Here is a 27,463-nt window from a genome sequence, read left to right as displayed (position 1 = left end):
GGATATGTTCCTCCAATAGGCTTAAGAAACACCCCTTCACCCCAGTCCTTCAGCAATGCGAAGTGTTTTGGCATGCTGAAAGTCTCATTAACATGGTGACACCCTTGACAGCACTTCTTTCCAAAGGGCCTCACCAGATTTTGGGCGAGTTCCCCCTTTTCTCTGGTTTTGTCTGTTCATTTTATGGTGGTGGTTGTTGTTGTTGTTCTTTTCCCCCTGCTACTTTTAAAACTGTCTCAGTGGCTTCGTGTGCTGTGACATTTTCCGGCATTTACTCAAGTCTCTAGGGATGAGCCATAAACAGAACACAGCCGTGCTCAGTCAAAAGGAGCGACGCATCGGCCGGATAAACCTCCTCAGCTCTCCTGGGAGAAACCACGCTGGGTGTGAGACAACAAATATCTCTTCAAAATAAAGGCAGGTCAGGCTCAGCAAAACCTTTTGGCAGCCTGGAGGCTTCTCCAAAAGGAGAAATTAATTCCCTGAGCTCCTTATAAGGATTAGTTGGGATTTTTTCCTGCTTGGAGCAGGCAGAAAAGTTTGTCCAAAGAACAGCAATAAGATCTATTCTGTGGTGATAAGAACACTTCTCCGCCTTACTAAGAACTAAGCTTGTGCTGAAGAGCAGTAGAAGTGCCGTGGAATGAGTCCAGATATGCCCCAGACTTCAGTTCTGTCAAAGCTAAAATCCGTCAGCATCCACAAAGTGTCCCTTTTCTAAAGTAATGGCACTGTACCACAGGATCAACAACAGCAAGTAAAGGCTCACTTTATCCTTTATTGCACTTAACTACTGTGCCTCTGTATTGCTGATCCTGGCCTCAGCTTCCTCTCTGTAATTGCTCCAGATGGAGGTTGAATATTTTTAACCAGTAACATTGCCTGGGTTTTTTTTGGGGGGGGGAGGTTGTTCTGGTTTTAATTCTGAGCACAGTTACCACATGCCTCTAGGATGGAGTTAAGTCATGTTCTGTGGGGGCTGGCTGAGCTTTCTGTCCATTCTGATCTTTCATCTTCTTGATTTTTCAGTTTTCAAACCATTTTTTTTTTCCAAACAGAAAGGAAGCACTTGGGCAATAAATAAATGGTAGCTCATTCTAGCTGCAATCAAATTGATTCACAAATCACCTGTTCACTGACTTGTACTCATGCAACTGACTATCTCATAAAGGGATATTCATATTTTAGAGAGAAAAACTGTGTGAGGAGGTTTACTCCAGGAGTTCACACACATCCCCCTGAATAAGTTGCATTAAACAGAAGGGAGTTGTAATAAAACCAGAGTTGAGCTCTTCACAGTGATCCCTTGTGGTTAACTTAAGCTACGTTTAAATACAGGTTAGTTCATTACAGAGTTGCTGAGACCCAAACCACCACCACCCCCCCTGCTTAGTAGCCTGTGCCCATAAATTCCAACTCCATTGGGTAAATCTGAGAGACTCACTTAAAGGAACGTTACTGCATCGCGTCCTTGTAAGAGCAGAGCAATTTGTTAACCACAGCAAGACTTAGTGACTCATAACAGCATCAGCAGTCTTTCTTGCTAACCAAACAGAACACAGCTTTTCAACACAGATACAATGAGCAACTGCCTCTCTACGTCATTACGTGATTAATTCTATTCCCACAGGATTTTATTCTGTTTGCAAATCACCCATGGAGGAGAATTTGGCCCATGATCCACGTCCTGGTAACATAAAAATGATGATGTTTTCTGTATTTTAGTTGGGTGGAACTGACTTACTTTTTGGTTCAATTGTTTACGTATTTTTTTGAATTACAACAAGGAAGATGTAGATTAAACTCTAAGAAACTTCCTTTTTTTTCCCCCCAGAACTGTAATAAAAGTGTAGCGGAATGAATTGCCCTTCGAAGTAATGACTGTAACTGATAACATTTAAGGACAGGTTAGAGGAATGTGTTTCAGGGGTTATTTCATGTGGAGGACTGGATACTATCCTTGGGGTTCCTTCCAGCTGTATTAAAAACACTGCTCTTGGTAGCACCAGTCATTGCCAGAAAAAGAGCTATTTACTTCAAGTAAATACATCACGTTTGATTTCTTCTGTGTTTGAGGCAGCTAACCTGTTGGGCTACCAGAAACCCCCTGCTTCAGCAAGCTTGCTGGGCCAGGAGAGGCTGCAAACCAGACATGAGAGAAAGCATTAACAAGCTTTTGCTCAATGAAGTGGAAGATGCACAGAGTTCTGCATGGAAGCAGTGCTGCAACAGCATCAGCCTGATGCGGGTCAAAAGAGGCAACCTCTGTAGAAAGAGCACAGGTATTTCTCTGGCTTTATTCACACTAGGCAGGCTTTCTCTAATGGGAGCACTCCCCTGGTGTTTCAGCCTTTCTAGGGTTTTAGGCCAGCTCCAGTCAGAGGTGCAAAAGAAGCTGCTTTCTTTGGAGGGGGGGTCTCTCCTGCAGGGTCTTTGCCCTGCACGTGGCAAACATCCCAAGCACAGCTCCATCATGATATCTCCTCACCAGGCTGCCTCCATGCTGTTGAACTCAGGCCTCTCTGGGGCTCTAACAACGTACTGTCGAGCTTACAAACAGTCACTGTTGGCTTGTGGCTTGGGTGTTGTTGCTGGTTGGTTTGTTTGGGTTTTTCTTTTTCTTCTCTTCCCAGAAAGGGGAAAAAGGGGTTATAGCTGGGCCAGCAGCAAGCTGCAGAAGAAAAGGGTTTCATGCTGTGCTCTAGGTCAGAATCAAGGAAAGTATAAACTGATGGCAAGATCAAAAAACCTTAAACTCGCTGAAGATTAAATGCCTGTTAGGAGAAAAGAGCAAGCACTCCTTGGTAGCCAAACAGGCACTTCGTTCCATTACTCTGATGGAAGTTCGCACACCTGCATGCAAGGACAGAACTGGGTGGAGAGCTGCTTTTTGAAATGATGCATGGGTTTTGTTTCAAAGGGAAAGGATGAAAATACTCCCTAAAGCTGGGGAGTAGCACAGGTAAGTGATGGATAGTCAGGAAAGAGAGCAGCCAGAGCAGGATTAATTCTGTCATGCCATGAAAAACTTGTGAAGGGAGTAAGGCATGTCTTACAGTGATGTCTAATACAGTACAGATCCTACAACCACCTCCTTGTAACAAAAAGAAACACATAGCATTCACTATTTCTTCTTACATTAAAATCACTGCCTCCTACATTCACATCATTGCTGTCAGAAACATCTTGATTCTCCACACTTAAGGGGGCATGGAAAAAACCAAGCATTTCTGCTAAAAATAGACTTTTTTTCCAAGCTGTACTTATTCAGATCTGTTTTCTCCAAAAATGCAGGATTATTTCAGTTTAATCACATATATACTTAGTTCTAGTACTGCCAAACAAACAAACTGGAATCACTAGCAAGCAGGAGCTTTCCTCCCCTCCAGATTTGCCACTGCTCAGAGAAGACTGCTTAGGTAAGCAAATACTGGAAACACACCCAGAAGAAAGTAGCGACCTCAAAAGGTTTCTGTTCTGAAAATCCATTGCTTTCGAGAACTTCAGGCAAAATGGTGGAACTGCCCGCAGAACTGAATGCTGCTTAGCATGAAGCTATTTGCATAGAAGCACAAGGCAGCATCACACAGAGACACAAAGTCTTTGAGGATCTGGTCATGTGATAAAGTATGCCAAGTAACTCAGGGCAGTGAATGAAAAGGTCAAGGCTCCAATGTGTTTGGATCACCTGAAAGATCTGAGGTCTTACACCAGGGCAGAGACAGGACAAAAATTAAGGCATCTGAGTCTTAATGAAGGTAACTTTTAAAGACAAGAAGAGAGCAACAGACACAACAGAGAAGAAATGCAGTGTGCATTTACAAGCAGACATGTGGGATCCCAAGCAGGACGTGCAATTTGAATGACAATATGCTACGACCGTATGATCTTACAACCAGATTCATACTGATAGATTATTCTGCAAGTGAGATGTATCTGGGTATACAGGTAATACAGGGATGGATTCATGTCAAGAAATGCATAGAACTCTTTTATTCTTTTCCGGAGCATCCATCTGCTTTCATTTAATTAATGCAGATATATCTGACTGGGAGAAAGATTTTCCTTTCTCTCATCCTCTTCCACTCTGGACCATTCTTCTACCAGGCTGCAAAGTAAAACTGTATGATCTGAATGGCAAGAAACACCAAACTCCTTAGTCCTTACTTTGGAGAATGATCTCATAAGTGACTCTTTCTCCCCAGTTTTGTAGAGGGGATGATATTCTAGCAGTGATTTTCCAATCTGTTCCTCCAACTTGTCTCTTGGTGCATGCTAATCATAAACTAAAATTAACCCTCCTCAACCCAGATGCTTCCCACTGCTGTCTTCTGGAGGGAATTCAGACATTGCAAGGATGCAGAATCAGTGAGAGACAAGTCTGCTCTAGTGATCCCTCTTTGCCCATGACACACCACTTTATTTATTCCTAGAATAAGCCTTATGACCAGTCCTGCTATCCCTATGGCACTTGCTTCAAAAAGACCATATAGGCCAGCCAGAAGAAGTCCCAGGTGTGATATTTGTTTTCATTTCGGATCAGAAAGATACCAGAGCACTGGCACTTAACCCTGAGCATTATTTTGAATCCTGTAGCATTGAAACAAAAATATTTGATGGTTGATCAACGCAAAACAAATGCAAACTGAAAGACTTAATTTCAAAGATGTTTTACTGTAAAGAGATCCCCACAGAAGACCTAAACTCGTTACTGAAATGCTCATGAAGCATTCTGATCACGAGAAAAATCACCTCTCCCGCAAACAAGGTTTAATCCGAAATGCTATTGCTCCATGCCACTCATGACAAATCCCCACTTGCTCACTTTTGGTTAGTTAGATTGTAAATTTCTCAAGCAAAAAGTTGCTTATAGTTAGATACAGCACAAAGAAAGTAGGCAGCATATAGGAAATCAATAACAGCCCTAGCTTTCATCCCTCTGGTAAGAAAGTGAGATGTGCTAAGACCATTCCTTGGTTCAGTTGATATCTTTACTCTTTAGTGAGTTTATTTGTGGGGTGTTTGTTGAGAACCGTATGTGTTAAAAGTCACACCCTGGCCATTTCCCCGTGGATCTCTTAGACAGAAGCAGCAGAAATCAAACGCAGACAGCTGGTTTGATATGCCCAAGTTACATGACAGTGCATCAACAGAGCGTGGGGTAGCTTCAGAAGGAGCTCACAGGAATCAGAGAAGTGGCACCTTCAACCCAATCAAAGGACAGCAGCACAGCAATGTGAAAAGAACTCCAGACATCATAGTGGTTGTGTCCTCTTTTAAAAGCTAGGAAAAGCTGCTGTGATTAGAAAATTGCTCTGTTCACACAGGCAACTTTGGGTACCTTAAAGACATGATTTTTGGGAGGCATAAGGGTCAAAAATCAGGTGTTTTGAAGAGTCTAAACAGCATAAGCAAGAAACAAGCTGTTTAGAAGGCTTATGTCCTGTTATTGCTTCCTTCAAAAGGGACTCCTGACATATGCAGACTTGGCTGTCGACATTTCCAGTTCTTGGTTAAGAACATGATAGAATCATCAGTATATTTATCAACAGGGACAGAAGACGGAAATGTATTTGAACATGGAAAAAAGTGTGTGTGTGTGGTGGAGTGGAGAACTGAGATTAATTTTAGAACTACCGAGCTGTACATTGCACAGTCACAAAGCAGAGGCTGGAATGCACTTTCCCAGAGTTTGTAAAGACTCACTTAATTTCTGTAGAAACTGAGCAGCAAACAGGTAATTTTCCCTGCGAATTGCTTCTATCACCTCTGTAATGCTCTGCAAGAAGAATGTATTTCCTTTGTGTCTTCTTAATCCCCAGTTATTTTCATGATAAATTTAATTAAGCTCTTCTAAGAGAACATTCTATGACAAATGAGCTGAGGTTTGTTTTCCTGTCAGTGATGACAGAAATAAACTGCTGAGCTATGTGGCAACCGGAATAACTTATTTCTGTATAAGTACTCCAAATGATATTAAGTGCTGCAGACTTTCTCTTTCCCCAGCTGAATCAATACAACTGAGTTAAGATAAAGAGCTCTACAGTAAAGTTCTGAGTGTCTGAAGCATGGCTTCCAACCAGTCCTTTCCTGCTCTGGACGATGCCCACAGCTGCCGCTTCTGGAACACCTCAAAAGCAGATTATTTCTGTGGAAATCGGGTAAATGCAAGCAGCTTCAAATGCTTCTATTTCTACTGAAATGGATCCAGAAGAATAACCTCCTCTGCTGTGAAATGGGCACTAAGGATCCTCCCTAGGTTATAGCACAGCTGAACACTGCTTCCTTGCGATAGCTTTTGCTTTCTGTGCTGGCACTCTTTGCAAAATATTATTATTCCAGGGAGGCCTCTTCTGAGCATCCTCTTTGTTTTACTTGGGACTGGTTACCAAGCAACACACGCTGCATTATCGATGGTCCAATAAAAGATAACTTGAATGGGACACTTCTTAGTTGGGTTTTCTCTTTGCAGATTAGAGAAGACTTGTTCGAGGCTAATACCCTGTTTCTAAGATCCTGCTCATTTCACACAGTCAGTTGACCCTACTGGGCAAAATTTATCAAATCACAAGGTTACCAGTGTCCAAATTCACACATATTATGTCTAAAGACAGATACTATAATTAGCAGTTATGTTACCATGCAAAGGAACTCAAAACAGGCTGTCTCGTGTGAAAACAGGTACCCATGCTTCCCTCTGCCCCAGTTTTCCATTTTAACCAAGTAAGAGTTGAGAACATCTGCCTTTGTTCCTGTCTGATAAGCAGCTGTGGAGGTACTGACACAAGTAAAGCCAGAAGCATTGCAAAAGCTGAGCCCTCAGTGCTGAGTCCAGATTTCCGAAGACCCATGCAACCTGTTTCCTACATTTCAGCTACAGGATTTTCAGAGCTGAGCATAAACACCAAAAATAAAACCCAAACCATCCTTAGGGAATAATTAAACCTTTAATGCCTGTCACTGCTCAGCATTTGTGAAAGGTTCTGGGATCCTAAACCTTTCAGCTTCACTTCGAGAAGAGGGAGAGGCAAGGAAAGGTCACGTGCCATTAGCTGATTTAAAGGTTGAACATAAAAACGGCTACTGATACTCAAAAAAAAGTCCTTAATTTTCCATATCATATCAGCGTGCTCCCCGACTGCTTTTCCATTACTCTACACATCTAAAAACAAACACCATCACATGTAGGGATGCAGAGAGACCAATAAAGAGGTGCATACACTTGGATAAGGAACAGGGAATTGAACCATGCTACTTTTAATTGTCATGTCTCTACAACTCGCTGAAAGCAACAACTGTGATCAACAAAGACAAGCTGGGAAACATGCACAGTGCACACCAGTAAGAAGTCAATCTTACATGCCTCACTTCTACTCCAGTCCCCATCAGGAGATTATGGGGAGTAAAGCAAACACAGGTCATTCCTGTCACAAACCTGAGCCCCCGAGATCACACATATAAAACAAACCAACCAACCCCAAACCACAAAACTCCTCTTGGTCCTTACTTAAGTTACTGCTGAGGTGTTGGGTTGTTACTTGGGCTGTTGGATTTTCTTGTTTAAGACACTACTAGTACAGGGAGACCAGTATTCCTGCTGCCAGTCACATCCGTCACGTTGCACAATTTCAAGCATCATTGCTAAGAAAAACGTCTTCAACGTGATATTGGAGTAAAAGTGTCACACCAAGGGAGAGCTATCTGTCTAGGCCTCATACTTCTTTAATGTCATGCCTTTGACAGCTTAACAACAGCTGAACAGCTTCGGTCTCAGTCCAAGATTTCCAGGCTGTGTGAGTATGAGAAGTATGACACTTTAGTTAGAGGCAAAGCTTCCCATTTCCTACAAATACCCATCTCCTTGAAGCTAAGCATGAGGAGCGCTGGTTCTGCGGCCCGTGGCTCACAGCAGTGGCTGCATGGGTTTGAGTCTTGCCCTTCCCACTGCTGGTTCTAATGGGGCCTTTCCACCCCACACAGGAGGTACCAGAAGCAGGTCGAGTTTAGGATCATCTTAATCTTTAACACAAAGCAAAACAAGCCTCACATGCCAGTGTTTTTTTGTAGCTTCTTCCTTCTCTCTTTCGCCCTTGAATCCAGGTATATGTTTTCTCCTGTTTGCCAATGCAATATACTTAGACTTCCACATCACAATGTAGCTTAGTTCTCAGAGCATTTTAAACCTGATTTTCTGCTCTATCCTGATCAAACAGCTACCAGCTTTTCCTTGACAATAAGCATTTTTCAGGGACCAAGCCTAGGAAAAGCCACTAAGCAGAACCTCCTTGTACTAAATCAGTTCTAGTTGCTGGCCACAGCTGAAAAGGAACTCCTTTTTGTAATCCATTCACCCTTGTTCACATGAGGTAAAGAACCAGTACAACATTTCTGAATGGCTAAAGCACTCAAGACAACACTGGAATACCAGCAGAGCAAACGAGAACAGTTATTGATGTTCAGAGAGAGGAGACACTCTTCAGCACAGTTATATTTCTTATCAGGCCAAGCACAGCTACAGGAGCTTTAACCACTGTGTGTTCAAACCTAGTAAGACTATTTGCCTGGAGCCCACCATTCTCTCACTGTAGGAAGCAAATTACATGCATGCATCATTGCTTTGGCTTGCTCGCTGAGACCTGAAATGCACTGCATGCATGAACAGACTTCTATTTCTTCATCTATAAGGGATAAAAAGCAACACTTCCTAAAGCAATGATGCCCAGCTAATAACGTCCATCAGGAAAGACTCATCTTATCCCCCCGCAGAGCTCAGGATTATTTGCTTACAGCGCAGCACCATACCAGTTAGGATGATGAAAGAAAGGCACATTCTGGAAGCGCTTAGCAAATCACAGTAGGACTGTAACGAGCTGCACAAAAGTGTTATTTACTGGAACAAAAGAATCAAATCCATGAAGACTCCATGTTGTGCAGAAAAGCAGTCAAATTCTAGAACATATTCCTGATGGAGATCCAGAATTCCCAGCACAGACATGACAAAAACCTTGACCTGAACATAGCCCATTCTCCTGTGTATCAACTGTTAAGTAATGATTTCACTGGGGCTAGAAAGTCTCCTTTGTTCTCCAGCCAGTGTACTGATTGACCTACGCTACTACCTAACTCACTACTGAGCAACTTCCCTCATTCTTCTCCTCTAAACACCCCCCAACACACACACACAAATAGTACCAGATACAAAAATAGGATGCATTCCACACAGGTGTTCTGCTCATCTGCAGCAATATACACAGAAGCATATTTTCAGCAGGAAAAGACTGAATTTAAGGCATTTATTTCCACACACCTTTAGTGCTGCCTTCCAGGAAACCCCCATCTCACAGCAAAGACTACAGGAAAGCTCTTTGGAATTAGCCTTTAAGCTAATATCTCCAGCTGACTTTGATAACACCCACCCATCCATTTCCTCAGACTAATTACCTGCTGATGTTCACAGCTGTTCACTGCTCTTAAAAACCCCACGAAGTTAAACACCCCCAAAACAACCCAAAACCAAACCCCCCCAAAACCTACCAAAAACCCCCAAAATACAAAAAAACCCACAAAAAAACCCACACCAAAAACAAGCAAGCAAAAAAAAAAAAACCACCTCAAAACAACCAACCAACCAACAAAAAACCACCCCCACCCCCCCAAACAAAACCACAAAACCAAAATAGAAACCAAACCCCCACATGGGGGGGAGGATTTGGGAAACCGCTTTTCTGAGTAGGAGCTCTTCTGAGCAGCCTATGGAACTCCCACAGCAGCATTCTGTAGTTAAGACTGGAGGATATTGGTAGCCCTCATGGCAGGGAAAAGGATTCAGAACTGAATCCACTTTTTGGAGTATCTTTAGAGCCACCTTCCTAATGACAGCCTCAAGTGTTTAAAGTCTGAAGTGTGAAGGCGGTCAGTAATAGGAATTCTTAGGAAACAAGCTCTTGGCTCTTTTCCTCTGAAGGGATGGAGTGGAATTATTCTGGAACTCCCATTCATTTAAATACATCCATTTAAATACACTCGACTAGTGATTTTTCTTCCTTCCTTGTTTTATTTTATTTGTCTTTCAAAAACAAGATGTCAGAAAACCTGACACGGTGCTGCACCATATACTCAATGTCTATTTCCAGCAGCAGGTGAGAATCTCATGATTGAATTCCCACCTGTGCCAAGGCCATTTTACACCAATTTGCTCTGTAGGAAAACATAGAATAAAAGCAATAAAATCTGTGGAAGGCTTGTATGTATGGGTTGCTGTGCACAGTTTCAGCATTGCCCCTGTGAAGAGGGAGTACATATAGCAATTTCCATCTCTGCACAGTATTAAAACAGGAAAGCATTGCCTAAAGCCATCATCACCAAGCCCAAATGTTCTACAAGCTTGGTCAGATTCTGGAAAATAATTTGTCGGCTCATTTATGCAGCCCCATTTTCTTTTATTCTCCTAGTGTTCATGCTCATAAACTTCCACTAAAAAAAAAAGGAAAAAGAAAAAGAAGAGGAAGAAAAATAGTATTTTCCTGTAGTCACCAGGTGACAAGATATGATAGTTTAAATCATAGCAATTGATATTGGAAACCTCAAGTCATAAATGCCAGACTTGATGAATCTACAGGTCTGTCCTTCCTGAAACAAGTTTGGGTCTTGAAATCTTAGCATCATTCACCACTGTCCTATTCCCTGATTTATTCATCGAGTCCTTGCCTTGAAGCAGCGTAATGATGTTTTCTCTCTGATGTCTAATTGCCAACTGGAGGGCTGTACAGCCAGTGATATCTTCCACGTCAAGCAGAGCACCAGCCTTAATCAAGGTCTTTATAATGGCCATATTGCCCTTGAGAACAGCAAGGTGCAAGGGTGTCCAACCCACTTTGTTCTTAGCATTAACATCTGCCTTGCACTCCAGAAGATTGATGACAGTCAAAAAGGAGCCCCTCTGGACTGCAAAATGGAGGGGGGTCCACTCTGACTTCTCAGCAATGTTGGGATCTGCCCCACATCTCAATAGCTCACAGACTACTGGCTCATCGCTGTAGCGAGTGGCCAAGTGAAGTGGTGTCCAGTCCATGCTTCCTTTGGCATTCAGTTTGGCGTGGCTATCCTTTAGCAGGTGGATGATTTCAATGTGTCCTTTGAAAGAAGCCAGGTGCAGGGGAGTCCAGCCTTTGTCTGTCCTTAGCTCTACATTAGCTCCGTATTTGATGAGTTTCTCACAGATGAGATACTTCCCCCTCACCACAGCCAGGTGCAGGGCACTGTAATGATTTTGATCCAGGCTGTTGACAGAGGTCCCGTTCTTCAGCAAATAATAGACTACCCTGAACTTCCCTCTCTCCACAGCAACGTGAAGTGGGGTTCTATGGTTCTTCTGCTTCTTCTCCAGGTCTGCTCCTTGACTGGCCAGCAGTTTCACCAAGCTGAAATGTCCAAAGCAAGCTGCCACATGGAGGGCAGTTTTGCCATCAGTCTCCTGGGTGTTGGAGTCAGCCTGGCGAGACAGCAGTACTCGGGCCACATTCTCAAAGTTGTTTTGTGATGCCAAGTGCAGAGGGGTCCATCCATCGTGCTCTTGAGCGTTTACCTGCGCCTGGTGGTCCAACAAGAGGCGTACAATTCTGTCATCCCCATTCTGAGCAGCAAAGTGAAGAGGTGTCCAGCCATCTTCATCAGGCATATTGATGTCTGCACCATGCTCTATTAGAACCGAGCAGATCTCTGGCAACCTCTTCTGAACAGCCATAATGAGTGGAGTGTAGCCACAGACCACCCGGCTGTTCACATTGGCTTTACAGCTCAGGAGAAACTTCACCTTTTCCACATTTCCCTGCATCACCATGAGGTGAAGTAATGTGAGGCCATTTTCATCGACTCTACAGATTTCCTCAGACAGGATGTCCTCTGGGCTTTCAATCTCACTGTAAGAAGGTGGGATATGGACCTCCTGATTGTCAGGGTCTACGGGGAGGGGAAAAAATAGGAGAAAGAGAGTAAGACCAAGTGAAATAGCTTGGTGTGCGCACAATGGGAGGGAGAGCATGTGAATCTTCATAGTATGAAATGAAATAAAAGTAATTTTAGAGATAAAGGATATGAAATGAGGCAAGACTGCTACATGCAGTCTCTCAGAAAGCAGCGAGACATTTGGCTTCTCCCTCATGCGAATTATATCTGCTGTTTTCTGTATAGTTCATTTCCCTTAGCTTAAAAAGAAGTCACTCACGTAGGAAACTTTCCTTAGTCACATCCTTATCACTGGAGAGCAAGGAAATAGACTTCACCTTCTTTATTTTTGAACCATAAAGGAACTCTCCTACTTACCACCACTCCTGGTGTCTTTGGGGAAGGTGAATTCTTCTTTGTCACTCTCATTTTCATGAAGGAGAAAAGAAAAAGCCATAAACCAAAGTTGCCTATTTGCATTCTACAATGTTTGCACATAGTTCTTCTTTGCTTCCTGCAAAGTTGCTTCCTGCTCTAGAACTTTGTATTATCATTCCAGGGGGTTTTATCCAATGCTGTTATCACATCCAAAACTCAGCACAGCAAATCATGACACTAACAGGAACGTGGGAGCCTGAAAATCATCACTGGTTATCAATGAGGTTTTCCTGTTACTCATTTGCTCCCAAACATACATATATTCTGCATCCTCACTGCAGCGTGTGCACATGGCATCATCCCAGCTAGTCATTTTCTTTGTTGCACAGAAACCACCCCACCTCCTCAATCCTCTGTACTCGGGCATCTTGTCTCTTGCTGACTATACAACTAGGCAAAACCTCAAAACAGCAATGGTTCACACCTGCTACTTCACCCTGCATGCGGCTGGTTTTTAGACACAATTACACACTAGTAGCTGGGCTAAAATTGTTCCTATGCTGAAACCTGGGTTTTTTTTCTTAGCCAGAGAAACACAGCGGAGGACTCAGTGGCATTTCCTGAGTGGCACTGGGAAGCCTTCCTTACCTGCTGGTTCCCAGAGATGGCAGGCTTGTGGGACATCTTCCTAACAAGGCGCTCATTCTCTGGATCTACTACAAGGCTTTGTATCAATGACAGCAGCATGTCTGTTTCTACAGGGATATCTACCAGAGCAGAAACACTGTTAATTGTTCAGACTACCCAGATATTCAGAACCCAGTCAGTATCCAAGGCTGTGGAAGTCTTCCACATAGCCTCCACATGGGAAGGAAGGAAAGAGGGGGAAAGAAGATGTGTTGACAGCAAATTGGTACCAAGCATTTCCAAGACCACAGCAATTTGACTGCCACAGAGTTATATGTGAGTTTATCCCCCACTTGTTAATCCATGCAGCTGAGCCCTGGCTAACATGTATCACATCACCTACCCGTAAAGCTTGGCCTTTGCTTAGGGTCTTGGTCCCAACACCTCTTCATCAAGTCAACCATCTGCTGGCATTCCCCTGGCCAGTCATCGCTGATGGGCTCTAGGCAGGGCCTCTTCCCTGCTGCAACCTTGACTATAATGGCCATCATGTTGGCTCCTGTAAAAAAGCAACATGCACTGGGCTTTTTCTCTGTGAAGATGGTTGTAATAAACATAAGTGCAGAGCACGTAAGAAGTGTTCGTATTTACCTGCATAAGGTTTCTTCTGCATGAGTACCTCCCAAATGACAATTCCAAAGCTGCAGGCAATGAGAGACCATGAGCAGTAGCTGCCATATGTACACAAAGTTCACTTTTTGTTTTTATCTTCCTGAGAAATGGGAAAACTAGGAAACTTCAGGGTAGAAGAATTTCATCCCCACACCAAAAGTACATGAACTTATGAATCATTACAAACATCTCTGATGCCCCAGCAAAAGTGTTGGTGTAGTGAAGGAGTGACTTAGAGCATTTCCTGTGAAAGTAAGGCTCCTGAAGCCTTTTTTTCCACTGTACCACATTGGGTGTTTGAGCTCTTGACTAATGCAAGTTCTTGTGTTCACACAAACCCTCCTTTGTTTCTTGTCTTGGGTTACAGTGTAGTGTAGTGACTAAGGAGCTGATGAATTTCCAGAACACAGATATGCATAAATACGTGGATGTGGGCTGCAAAACACTTTGGCCAAAAGGGAAAAAGTAAACTGGAAATCTTTTCTGCACTTGTTACTGACCAAAATGAAGCTGAATACCAAAGTGGACAAGCAATAGCACACTTGTTTTAAAAGCAAAAGTAATCTGAGCAGCCGCTGCTGTTTGTTCTGTGCTCTAATCTTGCTCCTTTTCTGTACAAACTTCCACAGCCTAACAGGGTATGATGATTTCATTCCTTCTCACTCTCCACCACTGAGGCTGGAGTACTACATGCCACTCCCGGGGTGTTCCCAAAGGACATAGTGCAAAGCAGAGAGCCAGAACATGAGCAAACAATGTGCCACTCTTTCTTGCTCTGTGTAAGAGTTAGGTACCAACCCTGTGTGACCTCTGAATAGCAAGGCAGCCCTTACCTGTATACATCATATTTGATTCCTGGTGGTTTGCTGTTCTGGAGGAACATTTCGGGGGGGATGTAGCTCAAAGTGCCTCTCAAAGCAGAGCTTTCAATATATTGCATTCGGCTCGACTGCTCCATCCATTTTGATAGCCCAAAGTCTGAGATCTGCAAGCAGATAAAAAATGAGAGCCTTCCCTCTAATGCTCACAATTTCACATTCCCTGTGTTATCTGAGATACACCTCCATCCTTTGTGGTCAGTGATTTGAGGCGCTACCTAGCAGCTGAAACTTACTAAACCCTTATAAAACTGGAGTCAGTCCTTTCCTCTGAGTGCGGCAGATCAGCATTTCCTCCTCAGTTGGAGCCTTAAGTTCCCAGTTCTGGCACAGGCTGTCTGTATGGTCTTGAGAACACCATGTAATTTGTTTACCAGCTACTATTCGTAAGCCCCACTGGTCAATCTTTCATTGGGTGCTCCTGAAGAACATAGTAAGATTCTGGACTCATTTGTCAAAAATAACCTTTCTATTATTTGAGAGATAACCTGTCCCAACAAACACTGCATTAAGGTCGTACCTTGACATGCATATTCCCATCTAGGAGAATGTTCCCTGGTTTTAGATCTAAGTGCAGCAAAGGAGGTGTCATGCTATGCAGGAAATTCATAGCCAAGCCCATCTCATGAATAACCCGGAATTTGAGCTGCCATGACATTTTGTGAGTGGGAAGAATCTTCTCCAAGGACCCTCTTGCCATATATTCCATCACTATCCCTAAGGGGCTCTTGCAGACCCCATAGATAGTGACAATGTGCTGGAATTTGATCTTCTCCATCTTTGTTGCCTCTTCCATTAGGCAGTTCATACTGGTCCTGGAAAAGTAAAAAATAGGTTTACAAAAGTGGTACTAAGAAATGCTATCAGTCCATTCAAAGGCTAAGTTGCTGCACAGTAGCTTATGATATCCAGCCTTTCCAAGCAACCCTGCCTACCCCCAAAAGGTTCATTCTTATTTTCCTCTTGAATTGGTGATTACGCAATCTCGTGATGATCTTTTTACAGACTAAACTCTAACATAAAAGGGTGTTACGACTTTTCAGAACGAGCCAAGGATTGCTGGGGCAAATTCATCCACCAGGCTCCTAGAGAAGGAGATCAAAACTTCCCTCTTAGTCCAGCTCCTGGAAGACCTTCAGTGATCACAGAAAGCCTTGCCCACTGCAGTGAAATTCCCAAGTGATGCTTCCCTGAAAGCCTGATGTCAGGAGCAGGCACAGCATAGTGAGCCATGCTTTTTCCATACGCCACGTGTCCACAAGGTAGCCGCGGTGATAGCCTGCACACTACTTGCAGGCAGCCAGGATCCAATCACACACTAACCTGCTGAGCTTGAGGATATAGAGGCCGGCACAGCCAGAGGGCATGCCCTGGCCATTCCTATTCCCATGCCTCCGCCTGTACCTTTCTGTCTGTGAGCATGGTCAGTCTGGTCCCAGAGGCAGCCTAGACATGTTTGTCCACCGCTGCCAGCTTTGGCAGACTTGCTTCACTAAATCTTTACATTCCCCAACCTGCTGAACAAGTTGCGGTGCCCAGAGCGTGCTGACAGCAGCCAAGCAGTAAAGTGCCAAAACTTCATTCAAAAAGCACACCATGGGAACGCATCTGAGCCTGCAACAACAGTACGCCAGGCTCCTAATAGCTTTAAACATAGTTCAGTTAAGCAAATCCTTCTGCCAGCCTTCCTCTAGCAGGCTCCCCATGGTAAGATGTATACCTCTGCATGGAGGAATCTCAGGTAGTGCCTTTCCCACTGTGGGAGAAGGGTTTAACACAAGAGACAGTTGCAGCTTCCCCAGCCCAGGAAAAGGGTGAGCACGGAGAAAGAAGTACCAAAGCACATCGTTTTTACAAGCCCACAGACAGGAGTGCTAGAGACTTTTAAAAGCTCCCCTGAAACTTATTCCCTCTTTGCCCCCCTTCCCAGACAACTGTGCTGCTGTGCCTTGTTCTGTTTTCCAAACCACTGAGTGGCCTGGAAGCTTTCAGTTTTGATTCTGGGGCTTGTACTTTGTGCTGACAGAGAAACCAGAACCTTTTTGTAATGCACGTGAGACAGCTCACGACAGATTCATACGCCATGCACTCAGAGATGCTCTCCGTGGGTATGTGTGCATCGCGCAAACTGCACACTGAAGGTCTGCCTTTCGCAAATGTGGAAACCTTCTAAAGCCAATAGAAACAGGCACTGAGAAATGTCCACCCAGATGCACAGGATGACAGGACCAATGCTGGCCCTTTGTACAAGAAAGGAATGATAAGGACAGATCAGAGACAGACCAGAAAGTAAACTGAAGGTGCAGGTGCACCACCAGGAGAAAGAGCGTGTCTGGACGGTAAGGCAAGTGAGGGAGCTCACCAAACCCAGCTGGAAATTCTCTGTCCCTCAACTTTAGATCTGGTGACTTTTATGACTAATTTAGCTTGATAGATACCCATTAGTCCCTGTGGCCAGCAAAAGCTTCAAATAAGTTATCAGGCTGCTTTTCCCCACGTGCCCATGTTAAGTTTGAAATGCCTACTTCAGCCTCCAGATTTCAACACTAATTGTTCCGAATAAGTGCTCCTTTCCCAAAGGAGCATGCACACACACACATAAGAGAAAGACAGAAACAAACACTTGATCACCAGTGTTTTTTCCACTCCCTTTCGCCACCAAAAGTTTGACTTCCCAGGGAGAAGCAGCCATGTGAAGATTCTCCTTACAGCTTTAGCACCAAAACACCGTGTATGGCTCTAAGAGACACTTTGAGATGCTGAGCTAGAAGAGACCGCACAGTTACCTCTCCACGCTGGAGTCCTGCAGCAGGTACGGAGAGCATTTCAGTGCATAAACTGTTCTCCACTTCTTGTGCTTGACTTGGTACACGTGCCCAAAGCCTCCGCTGGCCACTTTAACCCAGTCTTCTTCAAAATCCGCCTTGTTAAAGACAGTTAAGCTGCCCAGTTGCCGGTCTTTCTCTGGAGTCATGACAGAAAAGGCAGCCTGGCTGTCTGCCTCCTGCTAAGCAGGATCAGAGAGAATAAAGGAGCTCTTCCTACTTCTGACTTGCAGAGGGAGGTAGGGAGTTACCTGGGATGAGCCATGTTACCTACTGCCAAGAGGCGGATCCTAAGCATCGCTGTCATTTGGTATGCAGAGGAGCTCCATTGCTCAGTTCCAGGCATTCAGCCAGGCTGCTGCGCAAAGCTTGGCCAGCCTGGGTGTATGTCTAGGTTTCCATAAGGTTACCCTTCTCCCTCCGATTGAGCACCGCATGGGCAAATGCTGAAAGAGCGCAAGGTGGAAAATGGTGCAGTGCAACAACCCTTTAGCATGATGGATGGGATAAGATGGGGTTTAGATGGGATCCCTTGCCCGAGGCACCAGTATATGCTGTGTGAAAGCAAGGCGGACTGATACCTAAAGGGAAGGAAGGTCTTACAGAGAGAGAAATCCACAAGGCTCCTGTGCAGCACTGCACAGGTGACCTGGACGAAGAAGAAAAGTGGAAAAACCTCCAGAAAGAACAGAGAAGTCCCCAGAATCGCATGCGGGGAATGCGAGTGCATGAACCTGAGCAAATAGAACAGAGATGGTGAGCCAGAGTGGTTACCGCAGGAACAAACTGCATCAATGCCCGGAAGGAGCACTTGAATAAACAAGAGTGTACTGAAGAGCAGGTCTAAGCAGTTTAACCGTGCGGCTGCTACTAACAGCAAACATGCTTTGAGTTCCTTGGTGAAACCATAGTTTAATGACACTCGTCTAGGTCTTGTGCGCGTACATCTTTAATGCCTTAGCACAGAAACTACCTCCGTAGGTAAGCCAAAGTCAGCTACAGCGTGGTGCGGCTTTCCTTAGCACAGGTAAGAGCAGGCAGTGTTTCTGAAGGGTGCTTGCCGTTGAGCTGGACGTGGCATTTTTCGCTCTGAAGGGATTCTTGGACCAGGCTGACGGACGCGCGAGCTGCCTCTGCCTTGGCCTTAGACGGGAGGCGCTGCCCACCCCCGCGCCGGAGGGAGAGCAGCTCCCGAGGATCCCGCCCCGCCGCGAGGGGGCGCAAGAGCGCGGCGGCCGCGAGGTGGGGATGGGGATGGGGGGGGGGGGGGTGTGGGGGGGTGGGCACGAGCCTGGCACGCGGTGGGGGGGGGGGGGGGCACGAGCCGAGCGCGTGCTGCAGCCCCGGGCGGGAAGCTCGGGGGATGCTGCACGCGCCGGGCGCGCGCCCCTCGCCTCAGGGGCGCCTCGCGGGTGGGCGGGAAGCGCGGGCGCGTGCGGGGTTACCTCAGCGGTGTGAGGGGGGCGCCTGAGGCAGAAGGGAGCGGGACCCGCCGGGGGACGGGGGGGAGCCGGTGCCGCCGGGGAAAGGGCCGCGATCGCCTCGGGACGGGAGGGAATCGGTGCCGTCGTCTTGGTGGGGAAGGGTTTGTAATTGCCTCAAGCGGGGGGTGTCGGTGCCGTCGTCTTGGTGGGGAAGGGTTTGTAATTGTCTCAAGCGGGGGGGGGATGTGTGTCCGTAATTGTCTCAAGCCGGGTGGGAGCCGGTGCCGTCGCCTCGATGGGGAAGGGTCTGTAATTGCCTCAAGCCGGGGGGGAATTGGTGCCGTCGCCTTGGTGGGGAAGGGTCTGCAATGGACTCATGCTGGGGGGCGGATCGCTGATGTCTCCTTGAAGGGGGGGGTGGCTCAGTAATTGCCTCAGGGCGTGGGACAGTCTGTGCCTTCGGGGAAGGGGCCGTAATCGCTTGGGAAGGAATCGGTGCCGTCGAGGAAGGGTCTGTAATTGCCTCAGGCTGGGAGGGAGCCAGTGCCGTCGCCTTAGTGGAGAAGGGTCTGCACTTGCCTCAGGGAGGGGGAGAGTCTGTGCCTTTGGGGAAGGGTCGGTAATTGCCTCGGGGCGGGAAGGGGTCGGTGCCGTCGCCTCGGTGGGGAAGGGCCGTAATTGCCTCAGGCGGGGTGGGAGCGGTGCCGTCACGGAAGGGTCCGCGTCCGCCGCGGCGCGGGCTGGCTGGGGTCGGTCACCGCCGTCGGGGGTGGGCGAGTGCCGCTGGCCGGGCTGGGCTCTGCGGCTTCCCGGGAGGCACGGTCAGGCATCGCCGAAGGGGAGCAGCAGGAGCACGGAGGATCCAGTCTCCGCCTGGAGCGGCCCGGAGCAGCAGAGAACTCTTCGCCCTCGTCCCTGCAGACAGCCCCGGAGCACCCGTCCCTTGAGAGAAGTCGATGAGTGAGCTTTTACCGGGTGGGAGGGGGGCCGGGAGTAGGTGCGGGAGGACGGCGGGGCCGGTGGTGCTGGGGACAGCTCCCACGGCGGTCGGGCGGGTCTGTGGGGAGCTCCCGGTCCCTCTCGTCCCTGACCGCGCCCTCCTGCCTTCGCACCCGCCTGCGGGGCAGACAGAGGAGGCGCCCGTCGTGCGGCACTGCGAGGCGAGAGCGAGCGGGGGAAGCCCAGGAGACTGAAGAGGAGCGCAGCGGGGAGCGGCGTGAGGGGAAGCCCGGGAGGCTGAAGAGGAGGAAAGAGAAAGGCACTCTGGGCACAGGGACCTCCCTATCAGCGGGGCTGGGGTCACACAAGGGCGTCACCGGCACCTTTGGGGTGCCCTGGCTGGCTTCCCGGAGAGAGGGGCAACCTTGTAAGCAGGGTGAGAGCCACCATCTCCACAGCCTGGGGTGGGGGGAAGTGGAGCCCCTGAATATGGGGCGTTGTGCTGCAGCCAGGATGGCCGGCCTGTAACTAGGGCTCTGTGGGGCTTGTTGGGGGTGCTGAGCTGAGGGGGACCGCCCTGTAAGAAGGGCTGTGCATGGCCCCTCTGCTGGGCAGGAGGTGATGGGAGGGACCCCCTGTAATCAAATGGGTGTCTCTGGCCCTGGCCTTTCAGAGGTATGGGGCTGAGATATGTGGTTGGGCATGCCCTGCCCTAGGTCTCTTTCTCTCTGCTCTCAGCACCTGGGGCAGTTTAGGAGGGAGGACACTACTGGGGAAGGTGGGAGGCTGGGGTGAACCTGTCTGGGACCTTCCTCTGAGGTTGATGTCCCTCACTCCCCCGGGCGGAGGACCTGGTTTTTGACTGAGCCCTCACTTCCTTGGCAGCCGTTCCTGGACAAGAAGAACATTGTGTGGAACGGTGCCAGCGAGCACCACGGGTGAGCTAGACAAGGGGCGGCGGGCTGAACACGAGCACTGCCAACACCTTTAACAGGTGGTGCACTGGGTGATCTCCCTGTAAACATGGCTGGAGTCTTTGGCCTTTTGCCACAATGCCCCACAGTTCAGCTGCCCAGAGAGCGTGGCAACCCTGTAAGGAGGGTGAGAGCCACCGTCCCCACACCTGAGGGGAAAATGGAGCTCTCTGGAGCCCCAGGCCACCCTGTAAGCAGGGGAGGGCCATTTCCCTGCCCAAGTCCTCTGCCCCAGCAGCTTTCTCCCTGCTGGTGGCCTACCCAGCGTGACCCCCTGTTGTCAGGGCGTGTCGCAGCATTTGCCCCTTGGCGTGTTGAAGCTCTCCGGCTTCCACGCACCCCAGGGGCCTGGTCTGGGGCTCTCCTCTCCTGCTCGCGAGTAGGGTGACTCCCCAGACAGTGGCTGCATGGAGCCCATGCTCTCTTTGTGGAACTTCTGTTTTTCCCTGTTTGTGTCTGTGGTTGTGTGTGTGTCTTTGTGTGTGTGTGTGAGCAGGTGAATGAGTTTGTTTAGGCCCTTGTTAAAATAACTGCAGCGTACTTAGCCGGAACTTCCCGGGAGAGCAGGGCTCTGTGCAGTAACAGGGGGGCCCCCTCTGAGTCCACGAGCGGAGGGATGGTCTGGGCTCGCCCCTTCTTTCCAGGGACGGCGCCAAGCCACTTAGTCGTGGTGCAGGCAATGCGACCTGCCTGTAGTCAGGACCTGGGTCTCTGCCTGCACGGCTGCCTGTCCTGCTGGTGACCTGCCAGCGTGACCCCCTGTTGTCAGGGCGTGTCGCAGCATTTGCCCCTTGGCGTGTTGAAGCTCTCCGGCTTCCACGCGCAGTCGCAATCCATGGAGCCCTCTCTTCCCTGGATCAGCCCCAGCTCGCTTTAAGCAGGGCTTGGGAGGCTGTTTTAGCCAGCCCACAGGAACGAGCCCTCCCTCGCCCTTTAGAGGGTGCGGGCCCATCTTTGGCTGGGCTGACCTCCCCCTGGCTGGGGTCGAGGTTGCCCGCTGGGCTCCTGGAGAAGTACGTGATGATGATGATGATGATGATGATGATGATGATGATGATGATGATGATGGTGGTGGTGATGTGAGCAGCCAGGACGGCCAGCCCGTAACTCGGGCACAGGTCGGAGCCTCAGGCTCTGTGGGGCTTGTTGGGAGCGCTGAGGTGAGGGGAGCCACCCTGTAAGGAGGGCTGTGTGTCCCCTGCTCCCCTGGGTGCTCCCTGAGTGCTGGGAGGGCCCCCCTGTAAGCAGGTGGGTGTCCCTGACTCCAGCCTTGCAGGGGCAACAATTCAGCAGATGTGTCTTCTCATGGCAGAACTGGAATGGCTTCTAAACCAGCAGGGAACGGCACTGAGCCAAGTACCTCCCCAGACCCATAAAGACCCTCCCAAAAGCACTAAGGATGCTGTAGCGTGACTGCAGCCCCGGTGACAGGGACGTCCCTTTGCCCAGAGAGCCTTTCTCTGGGCCCTCCTTCAGCCCGCTGCTTCTCCTCTGGCTCGCTCTTGCCTTGCAGTTCCACACCCGAGGGATGCCTCTGTTTAACCTTCTCCTCCGGGGGCTGCTGCCAAGGAACAGGGGAGCCTTCGCCAACTCCTCCGCCCGGCGGACCGGGGGGCGCCCGCCCCGGAGGAACATCCCTGCTTTTCTTTGTCCGGAGCCCCGGGACTGAGAGCAGAGACCGAGCGGACCAGGGCACGGCGAGGCGGGCGGGATGGGAGCAGGTTGAGGGTGGCCAGCGGCGCTTGCCCGCCTCAAACACCACCCCGTGTGCAACCAGCTGCTCGGCGTTAAAGCGACAGCTTCTCCCGAGGGGAGGGACCCCCCTCAGGAGGTCCTGCCCAAGCCCCCGAACCCTCCCGGGAACTGCCCTTGCCAGAGCTGCCGGCGATTGCGCTGCCCCTAGGGCAGGAGCTGCCCCGCACTCTCCAGAGCGCGCAGCCGGCAGCCTGCGTGGGGTGACGGCCCCGCTAGCGGGGTGCGGGTCAGGGTGCCCCTGAATGGGACAGAGGGAGCCCCGAGGGCTGGGGACCAGGGCCGCCCCCTCCAGCCGCTGCTTTGCACGCCCAGCAGCGTGTGCCCAGGGTGCCGCCTCCGAGCGCGCCTCCAGCGCCGGCGGAGCCCCGGAACCGCGCTCCGGTGAGACAAGGCGAGTGCCGAGGTGTTTGCGGGGGGAAACGGGGAGGGTAGGGAGTGTGGTGGGGAGTGCGTGCTGCGGGGCGGGCCCGCGTCTCTCTGTCCGCCCGGCGCGCAGCGGGGACTGCTCGGCCCTGACCGCGTCCTCCGGCCCCTGCAGCGGCTGCCGGCGGAGGAGAACGAGGAGGAGTCCGTCGAGTGGGGAAGGAGCCGCGAGGCGAGACTGAGAAGAGGAGCGGCAGCGCGGGAAGAAGGGGCGAGGGAAGGGCGCTCCTGGTCAGGGGATCTCCCTGGCCGCGGGGCTGCGGGCCCCTGGTGCACCCTGGCGCTTTGGGGATGATGCCTGTGCCTCTGGAGCAGGTCCCTGGCTCCTTGCGGTTCCTGCTCCTCTGTGTCCTGCAACAGCTGCTGTCGCTGCCCTTTTCTCAGCTATTCAGTGCCGCGGGTACCCAATAAAGCGCTTTCTCCACCCGTCTCTTGTCCATTTGGCTACTTTCCTTCCCAAGTCTGCTCTAAGTGATGCAGCACAATTCCAGCACACACGCGATTTTAACCTTCAGCAGCCACTGGTATTTTTTATGTGTGTTGCTCCCGGCTGATTGCAAGGGGAAACTCTGGGGTATCCAGTGATGGTTTCCAGAGATGAGTTTGGTGGTGGGGTAGTGTTGCTGTCAGAGTGGTTTATGCTGATTCACAGGGCAAGGGGTGGCAATGTGCAAGCTGTTACAGGCAGAGTCGGGGGTACAGGGTGTGTGCAATCAGACTGAGTGGTGCACAGAGCAAATTGGGGCAGGGTTTCTGAGTGCAGGCAAGGCCTCAGCCCTTGCTGACCATCTCAACCTGCATCATTGTGCATTTTTAGGCTGGAGAGGGCCATCGATGATGGCAGCATTGCCATTGGATTCAGAAAAGCTTGTGCCACATCGTGCTTGCCCTTGGCTCCAAAGGTGGGTGGCGCTTCACAGGTGAGTGCCAGCAAGTGGAAGTGGAGGTGACTGGAGGGTGGTGCCTGGGCCAGGGGCAGCTTCACACTTGGTGGGCAATTCACCTGCAGTGCTGTGTGCAAGGTGAGCCCTGAAAACTTGTGTGGATGCTCAGTCCCCATGGGAGGACGGCGAGGTCTGGATTGCCCTGTGCAGCCCAATTTCAGACTTGGGAATAAACACCTCCTTGCATTCTTAACTGTCTTTCACTACATGGATTTTACTAACAGGCAGAGGAAACCTGCTTCCACTGAAAGCGAGAAAATCGTGAGTAAAGCAGACGATAAAGGGACTCAGCTCCTTAAGCTGTAAAGATGAGCCACTGGATTTTCATCCACATGTCCAATTAATACACATGGGGTTTGTAATTTTTCCTAATGATCCACTCTCCTTGATGGCATGGCTCTAGTCCACAGTGCTTTATTTTATATGGCTGTCCTGCACCCTGTCTGTTTTCCCATTTCTATGAACAGACTGCTGGTGATGACACATACTGCATTTTAAGCTCTGTTCTTCCTTATAGCTGGACCACTACTACAATTATTTCTCTGCACTTGGTGGACTTACTTATAGAATCAACTAGGTTGGAAAAGACCTTTAAGATCATCACGTCCAACCATTGCCCCAGTACTGCCAAGACCACCACTAAAGCATATCACTGAGAGCCTCATCTACACCATTTCTGAGCACTTCCAGAGGTGATGATTCCAGAAGAAAAGGAAGGAGAGACATGCTTAAAGCTGAGACAGGCTACCTTGTTCCCTGGGTCAGCAGCAAAATCAATTGCTTTTCTGATCATTGTAGCAGCAGTGTGGGATCTGCGGGACTAGTCAGCTGTTCATGGTTCACAAGCCATGGATTTCTCCAAACTCTGCGTAGTGTATGTGTTTGGCTTTCTGTCTGTGATACAGCCAAAGGCTTATGAAAGCAGTGCCCAAGACAGCAAAGCCAGTAAGGGATCCCAGCAGAATGGGTACCAGCATTGCAGAATCAGGTCCTGGAAATAAAGAAAGAAGTAATCAAGGAGTGAACAGTGTTAAGAGAGGGAGGGAGAAGAAAGAGAAGGTGAGACTCTAATTCATCTTTACAGCACACCAATCAGGCATGGCTAAATTCCTTTCCACAGAGCAGTCTGAATGGGTAGTGCCTTTACAAACACTCTGCTTTCTTTGCCATAAGATCCCAGCCGTAAATACTCTTTGTATAAACAAGTAAAACCACAGTAAGTTAGGTGACTCTCAGGGATGGTGCCAGTGGATTTAAGAAGTCTCTCAAGCTGATGATGTACCACCTTCAGCATCACTACTTTCTAATAGCTGGACAACATCTAATTAACATTAGCTAGCTGCTGTATTTCATCTATGAACAGAAAGGAAAAGGAAAGCGGTCCTGGTTCATGACCCACTTCATTCTGTGCCTCATGATCCTAAGTCGGAGTTTTGTCCAGTTACTTGTGGATGTTTTTTTCTTGCTGTACCAGATAACTGCCTCTAAATATGGGGACTCCTGCCTAAGCTCAGTGCAGGAAATGACTGCGTTGCTCTTCCATTCTGAAAGCTGCAAAGCTTACAGGAAAAATGTTTAAAAGGAGGTCTCTATACCTTGACTCCTCCCATCTCACCTCACCTCACCTAAACCCCAATCTCTTGATGGAAAGAGTTAGCATCTCTCAATTATTTTAATGACATTCCTCGTCCTCAGTCTACGTGTCCCACCAAAATACTATAACATGCAAGAAAATTCTTTCCAGCTAGGACATTTTGCCTTATTTTTCTTCTCTCTCCTCCTCCTAAAGCTTCATTTCCTCCAGAGGATGCATTTGGCTATGTCTCCTGCCTGAAAGTCTATTGGATCTGATACTGATTAACCATCATGTTTGGGATTTAGGAAGGCCAAAACGAAAGTGATGAGATGTTGGGATATAATCTAGTCATACGAGATGGCTGTCAATACAGTTGTTCAAAGTGTGCTGGTTTTCTTACAGCAGGAAAAGTCAAACAGAAACTTCTGCAGAAAGAGGTGAAGAGAGACAAGGAAAAATCAGGAGACCCACCTTCCACAGGTTTGTATAGAAACCTGTCCTTCATTTGCAAAACTGGACCCAATGAGATCAGGTTGTGCAGGTTTCCGTGGCTGTTCCTGTCACTTGACTGGAGAAGCGGCTCCACACTTTCAAAGCAGTCCTGGGAAAGACATATGAAAAACATCTCAAAATGTACTTACTGCGTGCCTGAGCAGAACCTGCTGCACCAGAGACTGTGCACAGTCCATAGCCACCGCAGTGCTGACCGGAGCAGGCCTCCTCAGGCTGTCTTTGTCCAGCTTTGCTATCATTCCAAAACATGAGTTGCCTCACACTTGGAGCAGCGCATATGTAAATGTCTATTCATCTTCCATATCCCAGACCCAGGACAAGTGAGCCCTTTCACGTAATTCTACAACTAAAAATGATATAGATCTGCTGAGCCTTTTCCTTGTGAGTCTCCTATAAGGTTGCTACTTTCTTATTTGTATATATGCTTCTTATGCTGATTATGTGTAAACTGAAAATAAATCTCTGTGAGCTCAGTCAGCTTAACTGAGAGTAGAAATTCAGCTGGGACTTTAGGAGACAGAGAGATGACTGAGAAAGAACTGTATGAAATGGAAGAAGGTGGAGCTCTATAAACTACCATCAAGATTCTTTACTGGATGGACTGTACTTGCTGGAAGCGCCAAATCTTTCCAACAGTTCTTTCACCATAAGAGAACAGACCTATCCTACGTACCTGTTCACATCCTGTGCCATGCAGACACACATTAAGCTCACAGTGCAAGTAGGCCACTGAGTGATTCAGCATCTGGAACAGCTGGATGGTGAAGCTAGCAGCTCTGGATTTACTGCTCTGTAGTAACTGGATGTGTCTGCATTCAAATGGCAACCTGGCAAGGACAAATGGCAAACAGGTGCAAATTCAAGCTGTCCCCAACTAAAAGGAGGGAAGCTGCCCCTGTCCCTGCTGTGGAGGCCATACTCCTAGAGAAGCAGAATTGTTTCTTGGAGGCTGACTTAGCTGCAATCATTAAAATGGCTGCTGTAGGGTGGTAATCATTACCTGACCTAGACAGTCAATGCTGCAATGCATTGCTCAGAAGCATTGCAGGGGTGATTTCCTGCTATAGCCGATATGGGCAAATCAGAAAGCTCTTTTTCTGATGACAATAATGCATAGCATTTCTAACACACATTTCATGCCCCAGTGGCTTTACGAATATTAACTAATGAATCCTCTGATTTCCCTTTGCTCAACCCAGACAAGTTAGGCATGAATAGCTGTGAAATGCTGATGGAGAAATGAAGGCCTGTGGGGAACCCTGCCTCCCACCTTTGGGCTGCTCTGCCGTCCCCTAGCAGGAGGCGTAAGGAGGACGCTGATATTTGTGACAGCATGGCGTGGAGTAGCAGAATGGCTTATTTACATACATCAAAAAGTAATGATAGAACTTTTTCCTCAAGGGTTCTTTGTCCTGTCAAGCCCTTGGTATTAATTACAAGACAGTTAAGGGAGCAGAGTAGTCTCAGATTCATTCTTACTGCTTTGAGCTTACTCTAAACTCTAAAGAGATCAGACTGCAGGCATAGGATCCTTTAAGGATCAGCCCATTCCCAGCCCAGGCCCAAGGACAGGAGCAAAGCTATGCCCAGCC

General features: G+C 48.3%; 1 protein-coding gene and 1 long non-coding RNA gene across 3 annotated transcripts in view; both read right to left on the bottom strand.

The window, feature by feature from the left end:
• The window catches only part of LOC136023148 (uncharacterized), a 53,150-nt gene extending 43,807 nt beyond the window's left edge, over nucleotides 1-9,343 (bottom strand). For both annotated transcript variants that reach the window (XR_010616490.1, XR_010616491.1), the window contains exon 1: nucleotides 9,308-9,343. This is a non-coding gene — a long non-coding RNA (uncharacterized LOC136023148). The remainder of the gene's footprint in view (nucleotides 1-9,307) is intronic.
• Nucleotides 9,344-10,612: 1,269 nt separating this feature from the next.
• On the bottom strand, nucleotides 10,613-17,472 carry ANKK1 (ankyrin repeat and kinase domain containing 1). The gene is made up of 8 exons (XM_065697228.1): nucleotides 17,285-17,472; nucleotides 15,019-15,313; nucleotides 14,454-14,605; nucleotides 13,600-13,649; nucleotides 13,352-13,507; nucleotides 12,970-13,088; nucleotides 12,322-12,367; nucleotides 10,613-11,958 (listed from the first exon to the last, which is right to left on the bottom strand). Exons 1-8 carry the CDS (start codon nucleotides 17,470-17,472, stop codon nucleotides 10,613-10,615), a joined length of 2,352 nt encoding a protein of 783 aa, XP_065553300.1.
• Nucleotides 17,473-27,463: the final 9,991 nt, after the last annotated feature.

The sequence above is a fragment of the Lathamus discolor genome, chromosome 17 (assembly GCF_037157495.1).
Source record: "Lathamus discolor isolate bLatDis1 chromosome 17, bLatDis1.hap1, whole genome shotgun sequence".
Classification (NCBI taxonomy): Eukaryota; Metazoa; Chordata; class Aves; order Psittaciformes; family Psittacidae; genus Lathamus; species Lathamus discolor.
This window is presented reverse-complemented; position numbering and strand designations above follow the sequence as displayed.